This window comes from Thamnophis sirtalis, unplaced genomic scaffold, assembly GCF_051295495.1.
Source record: "Thamnophis sirtalis isolate CommonGarterSnake01/CBP01778 unplaced genomic scaffold, rThaSir2_p1.2 scaffold_1, whole genome shotgun sequence".
NCBI classification, from domain to species: domain Eukaryota; kingdom Metazoa; phylum Chordata; class Lepidosauria; order Squamata; family Natricidae; genus Thamnophis; species Thamnophis sirtalis.
In genome coordinates, this window is record NW_028261381.1 from 150022929 (window position 1) to 150040151 (window position 17223).

General features: G+C 41.5%; 1 protein-coding gene across 1 annotated transcript in view; it reads right to left on the reverse strand.

Annotated features, from left to right (window-relative positions):
* The window catches only part of PRKCH (protein kinase C eta), a 94232-nt gene extending 77764 nt beyond the window's left edge, over positions 1–16468 (reverse strand). The window contains exon 1 of the mRNA XM_087727515.1: positions 15447–16468. Coding sequence (XP_087583641.1) covers positions 15447–15806 — 360 coding nt within the window. The 5' untranslated portion in view covers positions 15807–16468. The remainder of the gene's footprint in view (positions 1–15446) is intronic.
* Positions 16469–17223: the final 755 nt, after the last annotated feature.

The following is a 17223-nucleotide window of genomic DNA, read 5'->3' on the forward strand; positions in this document are numbered from 1 at the left end:
AGAAAAAAATACATGTATTAAGAATCATAAGATATAGCACTTAGTGATAGTCATAGGTTACTAATAAGCAATCAAATCATACTAGGAAACAAATAAAACAATATAAATTGTAAAGATGCAAGCAACATGGTTATAGTCATAAGTGGGAGGAGATAGGCAATAGGAAGAATGAGAAGAATAATAGTAATACAGTCTTACTCAATAGTTTGACACTGTTGTGGGAATTAGTTGTTTAGCAGAGTGATGGCATTCGGGGAAAAACTGTCCTTGTGTCTAGTTGTAAATTGTCTCCTCTAATACTTTCCTGCTGTCTCCCAACGTGTGCTAAGGCATCCTTTTAATAGCTTATACAACTGGGAATTGACTTTTTCTGCCATAGATCAGAATTGTCTATTCTTCAGTTTCTATTAACAGTGTAAGCTGTGTCAAGGCCACAGGGTACCTCTTGCTTCACAACAAAAACATGTTCCTTGTATTATTTCCTTTGATTCCCAAGGATGATCCCCACCATCCCCAATGGTGCATCCACATCCAGAAGTGGAAGCTTATGATTGGGATAACACGTCATACTAAGTCATGGGTTATTTCACTGTGATTATTTATTTATTTACTAGTTAATTTATTAAATAGATTTACTGTACATGGCTGCCCATAGCGTTACATAAAGCACTAGCGGCTTGACTTATATAAGATGCTAAGTCATGAATCGTAGTATATAAATCATAGTGATTGAGTTCATACAACAACAAGCCAAAGTCAAACAAAAGACACTATGTGCAATGTGTGAACTCTGTGTGGGAGGGCTGAGTTTAAAACTAAGAATGTGAAACTGGTTCGTATTTCTTAATCCATCACATTCTGTTCAGCCCAGCTTTTTTTCAATAGAATCATACTTATTTCATTTGAACAAGTGTCTGCAAATCTACTGGATATGCATATGGTAAACAGCAAGGATATTATCTAGATATGCCCCCCCCCCTATTTTGTATGCGCAACAAACATAAAGTAGGAGCAGCACTATACAGAGTTGGAGCAGGTAACAGTAATGAGCTAGCAGTTCCAGGTCCCAATTTTAATTTCACTAAAACAAATAATTTTGCACAAGCTACACAACCTGGACATATCCCTTTCTTCCTTTAAAACAAATAGTTAGAATATCATACAGAATTATTAAAAAGATTCCGAGGATAATATAAATAGAGAACTCTGGGTATCTGAGTCCTGCCAATTAAAAAGTGGTACCCAGGAAGTATATCTACTCTGTCCTAATTTCTGCCCTTTGGAATGAGCTCTCCCACACTTTTGTTGTTTTCCCAGGCCTTGGAGGCAGGGTAATTATGGAGGTCCCTTTTTGTTTTGCTTTGCTTTATTTTGATTTGATTTCTTCAGGGGCTTTTATATATTTTGTTTTTCTGGTCTTCTTCTTTTTGTTAAATTAGTTTTTATTATAAGCTGCCCAGAGTTGCTTGGGAATTAGGCAGTCCATAAATTAAATGAAACCAATACGTTGCATAGAGGTACGTATTTAATATTTTCTAAGGCTACTTCTCCACAGCCTGGATTGAGGGAAATGATAACCAATGTACCACTGTGCAGGCAGGCAATGGTTAAGACGAAGATTGACAAAGAAGGCTTTAAGCTACCTCTGATGCAAGCAATTCCCAGGGTAATGACTTAATGAGAAAACCAGAAAATGAAAAAAATTGAGAGATGGAAAGAATTCAGAAACTTGTGAGATTCTAAACACCCACACCACACACCTCTACGCTGTGGCTTTATCATGGGTGCTGGGCTAAGTTCCTGTGGAAAGTTACTGCACAGTTCAAGAAACGAAAGGTCCCAGCTTCAGAAGCTACTCAGAATCAACAAACCTCAACAAGCTCCTTTCTCAATTAATTAACTTCAAATTTTATGCTGTGTTCTTCAGTCCCTGTGGGATTTAAAGGCTGGTTATGGTTGCCTTGAAATATTCTAAAAGTTTTCAACCACGTCTCCAGTATGGCTTTTGCTTCTGTTTAACAGAACGTAACTGCAAGATAAATATATTCAACACCATTAGCTGAGATGTGCCCACACAGACATGTATGTTTATATATACAATCTATATTCCACTTTCTTAGGCAACTGATATCTTCAGGGCAGCTGGACAATATCATGTAGGTAGAAAAGGCAATGAAACAAAAAGTCAATACTGATATAAAATTTAAATCATTAACGTGGCACAGAAACAATGACTGATTCTCTGAAATGCTAAGGATTTTTACAATCTGGTAACCCCACCCACCCCAAATTTTTCAAGCTAGAATTTGCATCACCCATAGGCAGTTAAGCCAATGATCAAAATAATGAGAATTATAATCTACACTATATAAACAGACATGTCTTAAAATTAATTTTGAATGTGGCGCCTCCAAAAGTGCCAAAAGTTCTTTCTGTATTAGAAATGATGGAGCATATGACTGTTATCATGTGGGTTATATCTAGCTTTAATTAAATGAAATTAAACCACATATTTTTGGTTGGCCACATTTAATATTTTTTTGGAAGGCGGCCTTTGTCACCGCCCTCAAAGGTCAAACATGGCCTTTAGTTCAAAAACTAGGTGCCCAACTCCAATCCTGCAGTCTAGAACACCCCAAGATTGAAGAAGATGAAACATATTATTGGACTGCTGAAGTAGAAACTGAAGAAACCTTCAGTTCTTCCGTCCCAAAGGTCCTTTTTCAAAAGGCAACTGGATTTTGTTTTTTCCTTGAAGACATTTTCCCTTCTCATTCAAAAAAAAAAACTTCTTCAGTTCTGAAAAAGCAGCTTCTTGGATGACAAGCGAAATATCTTCAAGGAAAAAACAAAGTCCAGTTGCGTTTTGGAAAAGCACCTTTGGGAGAACCATGACCCGAATGACTGAGAATCTCCATAGAAACTTTCAGTCCCCATTTCAGGGTAAATGGAAGGGAAATCAACTTCTTGAAGGAAAATGGAAAATAAATAATTTTTGAAACTCTCTTAATCTAAGCATCAGGCTCTTAATGTATCGCAGGATCCAATTTGGGTCCAGTGGTTTAGTCTTCTGAGCTTCCAGCTTTGCTGGAGTCTTAATGTATCCTTTGAAATCTAGCAATGAGGAAACAAGGCCTAGCCATTTATTACTTAAAAGTGTATTTCAATGTGTTGAAGTCTGCAACTTCCAGAATTCTCAGACAATAAGGTCAAATTATTACTACTTGGCATGACTTAGGGATACCAGCTGAATTTTTAGCAAATGTGGTTTCAGCTCATCTGGAGAGCACCTGGAGAGAATCTCAAGAACATCTATCTCTAAACCTTTACCCAATGGAAACTGTATATCAAAATATGTAAAAATGATTTCCTAAAAGTGACCAAGGAAAATTATAGAAGGTGATCTCATCCTCAGGCCATCTGATTGTGTGAAGAAATGGGTGGGGGGGTATGCTAATCTGATCTGCTGCAAAGCATGCATATCCCAGCAATGCATTTATTTCAACTAAATTTCTTAGATACAGAAACTATATAGGTTCCCACACCATCTGACATTGTCACAAGTGGGATAGTACTTTATTTGTGCAAATACAGTACCAACAAAAGAGGTAGCAACCTAGGATTCCATTCAATCCTCTGCCTTGTTTGAAAACATCACTGCAATTAATCTTATCTTTTAACCTAAGCTAAGTATTTGGCTGAAGAACCATTTTGATGTGCTTATTAATCAGGGAAAAATGCATTTAGTCTCAAGATTTCCAACAAATTAGACAACAGAGAAGTGCAAACAAATAAATCAGAGCAACTAGCAACTAAGTTTCTCATAAGGGTATACAGATGACCATCAAATGAAATCACAACAGATAGTATCTGAGAGGCCCTGGGCAGAATCTAATGTCAGGATAAAATCAAATCAGCTAACACTTATTTTAAACAAATAAGAGACCATAGAAAGTTTATGATTGGATTGTGACACTTCAGCTCGCTGGGAAGTCTGCTTCTTCAGGGATGGGTTCCTGCCAGTTCTAACCTCTTCTATAGACGAGGTTCCACAAATCTACAGTGCCGTTTAGAACCGGTTCCAGCTCTCTCCCCCCCGCCCGTCTGCACATCATCAAGATGAAGAGCAAGAGGAGGAATTCTGGGAGTTGAAGTCCACAAGTCTTAAAGCTGTCAAGATTGAACACCCCTGGAGGTTTTTTCCTAAAGGGTTAGGGGTGCAAGGGTCTTGTAACTTGACCGCTTTAAGACTTGCATGCTTCAAATGCCAGAGTTTCTGAGTCAACATTTTGGTTGCTAAGCAAGAGTGTTGTTAAGTGAGTTTCACCACATTTTACAAGTTGGTCACGCCCACCCAGTCACATGGCTGGCAAACCACTCCCACAAAGCAGGCCACACCTACAGAAGAGGTTCTAAAAATTTTTGAAACACACCACTGGTCTGCTTCCATGCCTGACCATTGCTCTGTGTCTGGGCTGCAGGAATTCTCCACACACAGGGGACAGTCAGAAAGAGCAAGGTTAAGTTAGGACAGAAAGATAGAAGCCAAGACATTGAACTGCATGTTTGTGTTCCTTTTGCCGTCACTGAGAAAGAGAACATTAAAAAGCCATTTGCAACTGTAACTTTCAAGAGAGAGCAAACAATTATAAGATAAGAACTTATAGAAGTTTACAGTATGCTGAGAGAAGACCCTGATATCCATTCCAGTTGAGTTCTTTCATGACCTATTGCTTAGCACAAACACGTACAACCTAGCAATAGCAATAGCAATAGCAGTTAGACTTATATACCGCTTCATAGGGCTTTCAACCCTCTCTAAGCGGTTTACAGAGTCGGCATATTGCCCCCAACAACAATCCGGGTCCTCATTTTACCCACCTCGGAAGGACGGAAGGCTGAGTCAACCTTGAGCCGGTGAGATTTGAACAGCCGAACTGTAGAACTGCAGTCAGCTGAAGTAGCCTGCAGTACTGCATTTAACCACTGCGCCACCTCGGCTCTAATGATCCCTTAGCCAGAGATGGGTTCCTACCTATTCGGCCCAGTTCGGCCGAATAGGTAGCAACTCTAGCGGACACGTGACCCTTCCGGTTCTATGATCGGCGGCACAAATTTTTTTACTACCCAACCTGTAGTAATAGCAGCTGGAACCCACTCCTGCCCATAAGGTTGCTTATTGAATACAATAAAAGAAAAGGATGCATGGAAAGAAATGGAATGCTTAGCAAATTGTTTAACACTAAGAATAAGTCAAGGAGATATGATGTCCAGTTGGTTGTTTAGGATAGGAGAATGAAGGCCGAATGCTTCTGGTGATATGGAAAATGTGCTGCTTCAGAATGTACATGTACTTTTATGTGCAATGATATTGACTGAAAATAGAATTGATTTGAACAAAATGCAATCACTCTGGTCCTAGATGGTTATATTTGATATGGAGAATGGTGTCAACCATTGAAAATTATGCATAAACAGTAAAAAGACACAGAGAATGTTTCTATACCTTGGTAAAATGTTTACTACCTAAAAGCTGGTGGAAAAACTTTATAATATGCAAATGCTGGTGGAAAGATGTTCAGTGATCTACTGCAAGAAATGAATACTTGTTGAAAGAAGCCAAAATACTGTCTGAGAGGATGCTTCCACCCACCTTGTTATATGGAAGTAAGAGTTGGGTATGTCAGAAGAAACATAAAAGCACAGTATAAAGCATTAGGATTTTTTTTGTATTTGAGAAGTGTGTGTAGTATAATAAAGAGTTAGGATGTGTGATAAAACAAGAAGAGTCAGAATTAGTGGTTGCTCAACTAATGTGAATTGAACACCAGAGAGACATGTGTATGAAAGAACTACGTCCAGATGGTTTAGTCAAACAGAAAGAATAAATGAAGATGAAACTGCAAAATAAATATATGAAGGCAAAATAAGTAGATAGAGAAGAAGCGGAAGACCAAAAATGTCTTAACTGGATGGAGCTGAGAAGAGAGTCAAAAAGAAGACCTCCTTTCTCTGCATACCCTCATTTCACAAGATCTTATAAGCATATAAAATTACTTTTTAATGTAAATATGAGATGATGTAGGATCTAAAGGATAGAGCTGTGCAATTTACAACATATGGCAGTTCTCAAAGTAGTTAAACTAAATAAAACTAAATAAAAAATCCAAAAGATGCAAAATGGTGATGATCTGTTACAATATTCAAAGAATTTTCTCAGGGTAAAAAATTTGATCCCAAGTGATTTGAAAGAAAGAAGCATCTTCATGCACAGCCTGCTATATCATAAAACGTTGAAGTATACCCAGTCACTGAGTTCGTACAGAAATAATAAAGAATAGTGAGTTTGAGCACAGAGAAAATAAATTACATGTTTGTGCCCAAAGCAGGGGTCTCCAACCTTGACAACTCTAAGACTTGTGGAGTCCATAAGTCTTAAAAGTATCCAAGGTTGGAAACTCTCGGCCTAAAGCATTTACCAATGATTTAAGAGATAATCTAATCCCAAGCAAAGCTTCCATCTTTTTCCCAAACATCTCAATTTCTGACAGTAATTTTAGATGTTTACTAAAGCTATTGAGGAGATGATACATCCACTTCTTTTCCCCATTCAGGTACAGCAATGTCTTCCCTCCCCATGAAGATGTTTCCCTATACAGAAGAAGAGGAAGCTGGGACACCTATAATTGCTTTGTATAATAGAAGTTGTCAACTCAGTATTTATTCTGCTTGAGAGGAATAAATCTGGAAACCAGTTGTCATTCTGGTGCATACAGACTAGCATCATAAAATACCACCTTGGTACCACCCTCATGATATGGGCTTCCTAAATACAACTAGTTTAACCTAATGCTTGGCTGAATTAGAGGGGTCATTAGTCTGGTCCATAAGGTTCTTCTGGATATGCACTCATTATAGTGGCAGCAACTAGACTGAGGAAGTTTAGGTCATTTGGACAATATCTTCAAATGCTGAAAGCATGCAAAGAATGACACAAATTGGTAGTTTCATCCATGACTACCCTGTTGACTGCATTTTCAGCAGCTAAATTAAGAACCCCAAGACCCATGATGGCGAACCTATGGCACGCGTGCCACAGTTGGCACATGGGACTATTTGTTAGGGCACGCGAAACTACCCTGTCAGCTCCTGCAAGCTTTGGCCTTCTTTTAAGGTTGTTTTTCACCCTCCGGAGGCTTCCTTGAGAAGCCTCCTTGAAGCCTCTAGAGGGCGAAAAACTGGTCCTATGGGCAAACCAGAAGTTCAGGAATGGACTTCCAGTTTGGCCATAGGCCGTTTTTTGCCCTCCGGAGGCTTCAGGAGGCTTACCTGAAGGTTCCAGAGGGCAAAAAATGGCCCTATGGACAAATCGGAAGTCACCGTTCCCGAACTTCCTGTAGAGTTCATTTTTTGCCCTCTGGAGGCTTCAGGGAAGCTCCTGAAGCCTCCGGAGGGCCTCCGGGTGGGGGGGGTGTCAGTTGAGACTCTTTTCACCCTCCCCAGGCTCCTAGAAAGCCTCTGGAGTCTGGGGAGGGCAAAAAAAGTGTGCCAAAAGTGGGGAGGTTGCACTGGTCGCATGCGCACGGGGGGAGGTCACATGTGCATGCATGCTGGGGTCATGCATGCATGCATGTGGGGGCATGCACATAGCATTATGTGTGTGGGCCCACCCACACATGACCCCCCCCCCTGCACTCCTTCCTGCTTTTGGCATGCGATCCAGAAAGGGTTAGCCATCTCTGCCCTAGACATTTACCAGATCTCTATGTAATATGGATTTCTGGGTCAAAGAAGAACTAAAAATTTACAACTAAAAAAGATCACACTTCATCAAAAATTACCAGAATAAAAATAACACAGTGACATATAAGAAAGAATACAATTGAACTAATCTGAAGTTTCTTTAGCCTTCTCTGCATTTTTAACATATATCTGTTATCTAAATTATTTGTGAAACATGCTTCAGAACCAACATTGAAATACTCTGTTCTATTCATGTCACTTCTGCCCACAGAAGATAATTTTCTCTATGGGTTATGTGTGGGTAACTATATTTCTCAACCTGAAACAAATTTGTTCAAACAAACCCCACCCACTCCCAAACATAAAAGATGAAGTGAGAATCAAGGGGCTACACATTTGTTTCATTTAGCTTAATACTACATTGACAGGAAACCATCAGAAGAATGATGTGGGAAAGATGGTTCATAAATTTGTTCATGACACTGTAAACCACCTATTTTTTCCCACTCAAAAAGCGGTGCAGGAGAGAACCAAACCTTAACCAATCTACCTTGCAACAACTTAGCAAACAATAATAATAAATAAGACAGACAAGTTGTCTTTGTCTGTCTTATTTGCAGAACTGTGATAACTCTGTGGTAAAATCCCTAGAACATCTTCTAAAATTATCAAACCATTGTTAAGTGGATGTAATAATAAATGGATGCAATAGCAATAGCCCTTAGATTTATATACTGCTTTACAGTGCTTTACAGTCCCTCTCTAAGTGGTTTACAGAGTTAGCATATTGCCCTCAACAATTTGGATCCTCATTTTACTGACCTCGGAAAGATGGAAGATTGAGTTAACCTTGAGCCAAGTTGCAAGCAGCCAGCAGTTAGCAGAAGTAGCCTGCAGTACTGCACTCTAACGACGGCGCCACTATGGTTAATAGGTTTTATATCACCTCAAGTGATGGCTGAGTGATGCAAGATGCAGTAAGTGATCAATGGGAAATGATCTTATTCAAAAACTGTTTGACCTTCATGCACACATGAGTTTATCAATTATAAAAAGCTTGTGCAATAATAAATATGTCAGCATTCAAGATGTTACAAGAATCTTGAGCTATGTTCAAGCTTACCAGCTTACCTGGATCACTTAAAAACGTAGCAGCATCATGCTGTTATTGCTGTTTAGAATTCAACAAGTCACCTTGAACAACTTGCAAAACATTTCCCTAAGATACTAGTGGACTCAAAATAGCAGCAGAAGGAAACAGTCATGTCCAGTGTGTAGCACTACCACTTGGAAATATATTTATTGCAACTCATCTGCCCAACCAAACCAACTGATTTGTAGAGCCAGCAAAGTTTGGCTCTAACAAAGTTTGGCTAAATTTATAGAACTACAGCTTGAAACTTCCATCTTCCAAGTATGTAATTTGTTAAGTAGGAGAACGACTCTGGAGTGCCTTCCTTCGCTCTTTCTTTTCCTTGGTGTTTTCCCAATAGCTGGGTATCATAAAAAGAGACATTAAAACATTTCCAATATTACTTGTTGCTTTCAGTTATTTAGAGAGCCAAAGCTGAGAGAAATACTAGCTTACAATATTCATAACTTACCTTCTCAACTAAAAGCTTCACTTACTCTCAGTCAGACAGAACCCTACCCTATCCAAGGTCTATCTGAGCAAATTTGATTTGAGAAACCCATTATCCATAGTATCTCTTTCTAGCGGAGAGTTCTGAAGCATTACAGTTACGACTTACAACTTTTGATAAGGCTGGGATGGTGAACTCTTCTCCTGCCTCATAGAACTTTTCCATTTGTCTGGCATGGCCTCATGGAATTCAGATGGCAACCATCTCATGCATTACAAACCATGTTTTGTTGTAAGACCCATCTCTTTTTTTCATAAGTATTAATTGTTAAGACCTCTTAGAGCAGTGTTTCTCAACCTTGGCAACTTGAAGATGTCTGGACTTCAACTCCCAGAATTCCCCAGCCAGCGAATGCGAATGCTGGCTGGGGAATTCTGGGAGTTGACGTCCGGACATCTTCAAGTTGCCAAGGTTGAGAAACACTGTCTTAGAGATTGCCATTCTGGAATTTTTCACATACATATTGCCTAAGTTGAAATCTTCCAGAACAAATCCTTCTGCCTCTCTGATATACTTTAAATACTCTGTTTAGACATACTAATTCACAACTTCATACTAATACATGGCACAATATATGATAACTGCATAGGCACTTTGGTAACAATATGCTCACATATTCCGCTTTGGATTGAGCCTTCTGCCTAATCTCACAGGACTGAATATTTTTCACAGCGCAAACACAGTCCTGATCTCCCTGTTTTGCCCCAGGAGTGGCGTGTGAATGCCTGTAGAATAACATAACTGAGGGAGCAATAAATGAGCTAGTCTTTATGCCATCCAGAGTCAATTGGGTAGTGAGATGGGTGGCATATAAGTTAAACAAACAAATAAATTGAGTTTTACCAGTAGATAGATATCTCCAATAGGCAACTTGTTGGAGAGAAAGTAGAAAAGAAAGACTGGTATTTGGACTTGTGGAAAACTTGTCCTGGTGGATCTTCATGAAGTTTATTTTTTTAATGCATACAGTGTGGGGTCACTCCCAAAATCTTATTCTTTCATCAGAAAATAAAGGTTACAATATGATAAATACTTCAAATAAGTTACACGTACATGAGAACTACTCAGTTTTAATGTCTGGGTCTTTTAAGCCTAATTATTATAGTTTGTGTTCAAAAAATGTTATTTGTGATTCTCATTTTCCTTAAAAACCTAGCAATATATTTGTATATCTCCATAATGGTGAACCTGTGGCACGCAGAGCCCTCTCTGCGGGCACACGAGCCATCGCGCCAGCTCAACTGCACCACGCATGCGGGCGCACCTCCTGCCAGCCAGCTGGTTTTTGGGTCTCTGCTACACATGTGCAAGGGTGGGCTGCGCATGTGCGGGGGCGGGGGGAGCACGGGGATCATGTGCACATGCATGGAGGAAAGGGGGATCACAGGGAAGTCACGCACGCATGTGCGGGAGCGTGCAGGGGGGGCACACATTGCATTATCATTGCATTTTGGCACATGGCGACAAAAAGGTTAGCCATCACTGGTAGATGCATGAAGAGCAACTTCTCCAGCACCCTATATCTGATGTTTAAGTCTAGCATTCCTGCCTTAGAACACAAGATAAACGATTCTCCTTAGGTTTGATGACAAATGCTCTTTGATCGATCTTTTCATCTGATGAAACATCTAACCCAGCCTTTTTCAAGTTAGGATTTTATGTAGACATCTTAGATTATAAATTCTTTGACCACAAGTCAGGTGGTTGGAAACTAAGATCATTGTAGACCAGGGGTAGTCAACCTTTTTATACCTACTGCCCACTTTTGTATCTCTGTTAGTAGTAAAATTTTCTAACCGCCCACCGGTTCTACAGTAATGGTGATTTATAAAGTAGAGAAGTAACTTTACTTTATAAAATTTATAAAGCAGAGTTACAGCAAACCCCTACCGCCCACCATGAAAGCTGGAACGCCCACTAGTGGGTGGTAGGGACCAGGTTGACTACCACTGTTGTAGACCAAGATACCTATCTTTGGAAATGCATCTAAGATTGCTACTAATTGTGGCAAATTGCAAATTTAACTTTGTTCTGTGTGAAGAAACCCTCCATTTTATGCATCCTGAACTCACCAATAATTTTCCTATTCTTTCCTACCCACCTTGGCCTTTATGGCTGTAGTTGCAGTATGATCATTGAACTTATTCATAGCATGAGTGCTAATTTCAACAGTAAAATGTAGAGTCTGTACATTCATCTGAGACTGAATTACGACTACTTCTGCCATCCCCAATGGTGGGGAAATTTATGTGTCTATAGATGTATATATGTGGGTACATGCACCAGAAGAAAGAAAGAAAGCCAGAATTAGCACCGAAAGGATTCCACAAGAGCATGTCACTCAGAGAAAACCTTTTCTCCAGTTGTGACAAGCATTGCATTAAATGGCAAGGACTCGTGAACTGGAATAAGAAATTATCCAGGATGTAGGTAACACAAGGATGCTGAACAGAGGTAATTAACCCTGAAATGATTATTATAGAATGCAGAAGTTGCAAGAGACATCCTAGGTCATTTAGTCTGTTCTCCATTCAATACAGGAATACCCTAATCCCCAACTGACAGGTGGCCATCCAGATCCTACGTGAAAAACTCCAGCAAGAAGGAATTCACCACTATATGGACAGTTTCATGACTTAACAACTGTTAATTTCATCAAACTCCTCCTAATACCTTGGTTTGTTTGTTTGTTTGTTTGTTTGTTTGTTTGTTTGTTTGTTTGTTTGTTTAGTTAGTTAGTTAGTTAGTTAGTTAGTTAGTTAGTTAGTTAGTTAGTTAGTTAGTTAGTAAATTTATAGGCCACCCAATCCCGAAGGACTCCGGGCGGCTTACAAAGCGAAAAGAAGAGAAATTAATAAAAAATAAAGGAAAACAATTTAAAAACATCACACATGTACCCAATCTGATTGGGGCTGGACCCCAGCAATGAGGTCAACAGCCCCAGGCCTGCCGGAACAGTCAAATTTAACAGCTTTTCGGAAGGCCATGAGAGTGGACAAGGTCCGGATCTCTGGGGGTAGCTCATTCCAAAGGGTCGGAGCAACCACAGAGAAGGCCCTCCTCCGGGGGGCTGCCAGCCGACATTGTCTGGCTGACGGCATCTGAAGGTGGCCCACTCTGTGGGATCTCACCGGCCATTGGGAGGTATGTGGCAGTAGGCGGTCTCGCAGGTACCCTGGTCCTAAGCCATGTAGGGCTTTAAAGATGATAACCAGCATCTTGAATTGCGTCCGGAGACCAATAGGAAGCCAGTGCAGCTTGCGGAGGATAGGTGTAACGTGGGTGTACCTTGGTACACCCAATATCACTCATGCGGCTGCGTTCTGGACTAGTTGCAGTCTCCGATCACTTTTCAGGGGCAGCCCCATGTAGAGCGCATTACAGTAGTCAAGCCTTGATGTGACAAGGGCGTGAGTGACCGTTTGAAGTGCCTCCCGATCCAAATAGGGCCGCAACTGATGCACCAGGTGAACCTGGGCAAAGGCCCCCCTGGTCACAGCCGACAGATGGTGTTCCAATGTCTGTGGATCCAGGAGGACCCCCAAGTTGCGGGCCCTCTCTGAGGGGTGTAAATTCTCACCCCTCAGGATCAAGGATGGACTATCTGGACTGTCCTTCGGGGGCAACATCCACAGCCACTCAGTCTTGTCAGGATTGAGTGCAAGTTTGTTCACTTCCATCCGGATCCTGACAGCTTCCAGGCATCGGTTGGATCTTTTTGCTACTAATCATGGAGACAAAAGGGACTTCATGAACAAGTCCAACAAATTAGCAACCTAAATGAACCTGACTTACCTTTGCCTTTTCAGATTTTCCCCCCAGTCTAGCCCACAGCCCCAGGATTTTCTAATGGTTTCTATCCATGTACTAACTAATTAAAGGTAAAAGTTCCCCTCACACATACTGTATGTGCTAGTCATTCCTGACTCTAGGGGGCAGTGCTCATCTCCGTTTCAAAGCCGAAGAGCCAGCGCTGTCCGAAGACGTCTCTGTGGTCATGTGGCCGGCATGACTAAATGCCAAAGGAACACAGAACACTCTTACCTTCCCACCAAGATGGTCCCTATTTTTCTACTTGCATCTTTGCATGCTTTCGAACTGCTAGGTTGGCAGAAGCTGAGACAAGTAACAGGAGCTCACTCCATTATGGGACACTAAACTGCCAAACTGCCGACCTTTCTGCTTGACAAGCTCAGCGTCTTCGCCACTGAGCCATTGTGTCCCTACAAACTAGTTAGTGGATGCTTAACTACTGATATCAGCCCAAGTCACCTGGATACTGCCACCCAGTTGGAACTATGACATAGGAGTAAACAAAAAAAGAGATACAATACACATTTACATTCTGGTAATCTTATTTCTTTACTTATTAGAATGGACATGATCTTATTTTATTTGTTTATTATTTGTTTATTTTCCATATTTATTATTTTTGTTAACGACTCATGGTGAACATGTCCTTTTGTTGTCCGTACAGCAACATCTCTGTGAGGTGGGTTTGGTGGAGAGAGAGTGACTGGCGCAAAGTCATCCTGATGGCTTTTCATGGCTAAATCAAAAGTTACAGGACATCTAGTCTAACCCCTAGAGTTATGAACAAATCCTCTCATAATACCCCAGACAAACTACTGCCCCCAAACGTTCAGTAATGAAGGACCTATGATTTCAGGAAGCAGGCTGCTTAATATATCTCAATGGCTCCTGCACCACAAATTGTGCTATGCTTGGATTTAAGAAAATGGCTCATGAGTATCTTTTCCCCACAAGATTTTAATTGCTAGACAACTTCCCAAGATATTTCTAGCATCTTTCCTACATTTCCTATTCGTGGGAGAATCAGTAGGCAGTCCTTCCTTCAAAATGTATCAATGCATCTGTAGTTGCAATACACAAACATACTACCTTGCCTCTTTGATCATGCAAAGTACCATTTAAAATACTTTGCTTAATGAGATATGTATGGGGCAGAGGAGGGGGGGGGGGAGCATGAAATCTGCTTAGAAGTCAACAATGTTGAATTTATTTCATGGTGGATAGTACAAGTTCAAGAGTCTTGCAGAGACTTGACTCCTGTTTCTGAAAAAGCTGAAAAGTTGAAAATAAAAATACACTATATTTCATATTTCAGACATATTTCAGGCTATGAAGAAACTGATGGTGTGGGCAAATGCTGAGCAAAATATTTTCTTCAAGAAATAAGCCGGATTAAGAATAAGGCTAATAAATGTATATCCTTCTTGGAACATGTCATTGGGTTATGTAATTTATTGCTATAATTTCCAAATGGCCTTGAAAAATAAGAAACAAACACAACTGCTTATAGTGCAATCTTGGAAAACAGAAGAAGTTTCTAAAGTTATAGATGCAGGTAAATATTCAAATTATCAAACTTGTTAGAGATCAACAGAATTTGATTCTGTAAAACAATAACTTTACAGAAAAATGTTAATTATCGAACAATTTTTGGAATAATGCATTCTAAGAGAGTATTCAGTCATTTTCTTCTCTTATAATTAGAGCCATGTTCATATTTTGTACATTTCCTTTTTACATAAATGTATGTATTTTCATTTATTTTGTCAAGAATTAATTAAATTTATATGGCCACCCCTATGTTGATTCCAGGTGGCAAACAGCATTAAATAAATGGACAACTACATAAACAATAAGTATACCTGCAGTTGCTAGCCAGATATATTTTGGAAAATCACATGCCAGATGATAAATAGGAAAGAGCTGTCTTATTAATCATCCTATGTTTATGAGCTTCTCTAAATCCAGATAAGCACACTGGGCTAGATGCACATCCGGTAACATTCATAATTATTAAGAAGAAGAAATTGAATGATAAATCATGGATCCCAGTAATAAAGTTCTAGGCTCCCCAAAGACAAGGCTTTGGTATTTGTTGCGGCCTTGCAAAATAACTTTGATTCATCTCCCAAGTCACACAATCTGCACAGACAGACCAAGGGAATGCACACCCATGCTTATGTTGTACATCAGCAGGGGTGAACACTCCATGGGAGTTGCAGTTCCATAAAAGAGCCAGCTACTTACCCATCCTTCAAAGCTGTCAGAAGACCCTGTGCCATGAAGCAGATCGTGAAAGGGCACCGTGCAATTAGCCACAAAGTCATCGTAGCCAATAGGGGTGCCATGGAAGACTGCCAGCTCCAGCTGGCGCCCATCGTTGACAGGGGCAGAAAACTCCTCATTGTAAGTAGGTCTGTTGGTCTTCTGCTTGGTGCTGGTTTGTCCCACCCGTACTTGGTCCACACTCACTGTGATGTAGGGGTCCAGGAGTTGGTATCCCTTTTTGAACAGGGAATGCCGGAGTGACCAGCGGGTGGGCTGGAGCCCCACAGCCTCCCCAATGCGCACCTTCATGTACCCATTAAACTTCATCCCTCCGGACATGGCAGGTCCCAGCTGAGCAAAGACAAGGAGGCTTCCTCCCCAAATCAAACAGGAAACTTCAGCTTGGGGCTTTCCCAGTCCCAGCTGACTTGGGACACTAGAGTCCTCAGGGGTCAGTCAGGGCAACCCAGGGTTCCCGATCTCCGGCCCATGCTGGTGTGTTCACACGCAAACACTTACACACATACACACACAGCCCAAGCTCAGCCCCTTTCTGCCTTCGGAGCCGCGAAGGAAATGAGCCAAGCTGCTGAATCACTTCACTCGGGGCTGCTGGGGTCAGGGATCCAGAACACAAAGAAAAGACGAGGGGGAGGAAGCCATAGTTCCAGAACAACCCCCGATTGCCGCCAGGCCCCCAAAGTGGCTGCCGGCCCTCGAGCAACCCGAAGCCTGCCCTGCTCTCCGGCTCCGGTTTCCTCCCGCCTCGTTCCTCTCTCTCTCTCTCTTTCTCTCGGTCGCTCCTCCAGCAGCCCAGGAAGAAACTGCCTGAAAGAAGCCGGCAGGGTGGCTTTTCCTGTCGGCGCAGCTGCTCCGAAGCGCCGGTTCACCCACACAGCCGCCCGCGGTTCAATCCAGTCCTCTGTTCAGCCATCCTGCCTGCCTGCCTGCCTCCGTTCCTGGCTGTTTCGGAGCAGCTCCGGCTGAGAAAAAGAGGCAAATAGTTATTAGAGGGAGGGAGACACCTGAAGGATGAGGCTGAGGAAGGCAGGGCCGAGAGGCGGGGCTTCTCAGCCGTCCTGCAGGGACTTGTCCCGAGCCACGGAGACAACCGTGGGCCGCCGCCGCCCAGCGCTCAGCTCTGAAGGCGCTCCTCAGCCAGGCGCAGTTCCTGAATCCGCAACGCAAACCCTCCGTTTCCAATGTCCCGACAGAAGAGAATCTCTGCAGCTCAGGGTTGCAATGAGGAATCCTTTGGCGCTCTCTGAACTTGGCGGTTCGCTGGCGGACGTTTTATTACTCCACTAGGTAGTAGCATCAGACGTTACCTAGTCAGGTAATGAAACGTCTGCAATCAAAGCACCAAACTCGGACTCCACCGTTTTAAAATGTCTCAGATCTTCGCCGGGCAGTCCCATCCATCGAGTTTTACCTTCACGCCCAGTTTTACCTCCATATTTCCCCCAAAAGGCGTCTCCCAAAGTCACATTTTAATCTCTACAGGCAATTTCCTTCTTTGGACAACCCCAGCTGGAAAATCCACTTCTTACCATCCTCAGTTCCAGCCCAAACAAATTAGTATCTAGTCAGAGGACAGGAGTGGCCACAAAGGCAGGATGATGGGATTTCTCTGGTCTATTTTGAAGCCCAACCCATCTGGAGTTGACTCTTGTTTTTGTTCTGCCTTTCAAAGAAAAGTTTTTCCATTGTATCTTCAATTGTTAGTGGATCAAGTTATAAAGTTATAAATTTGATT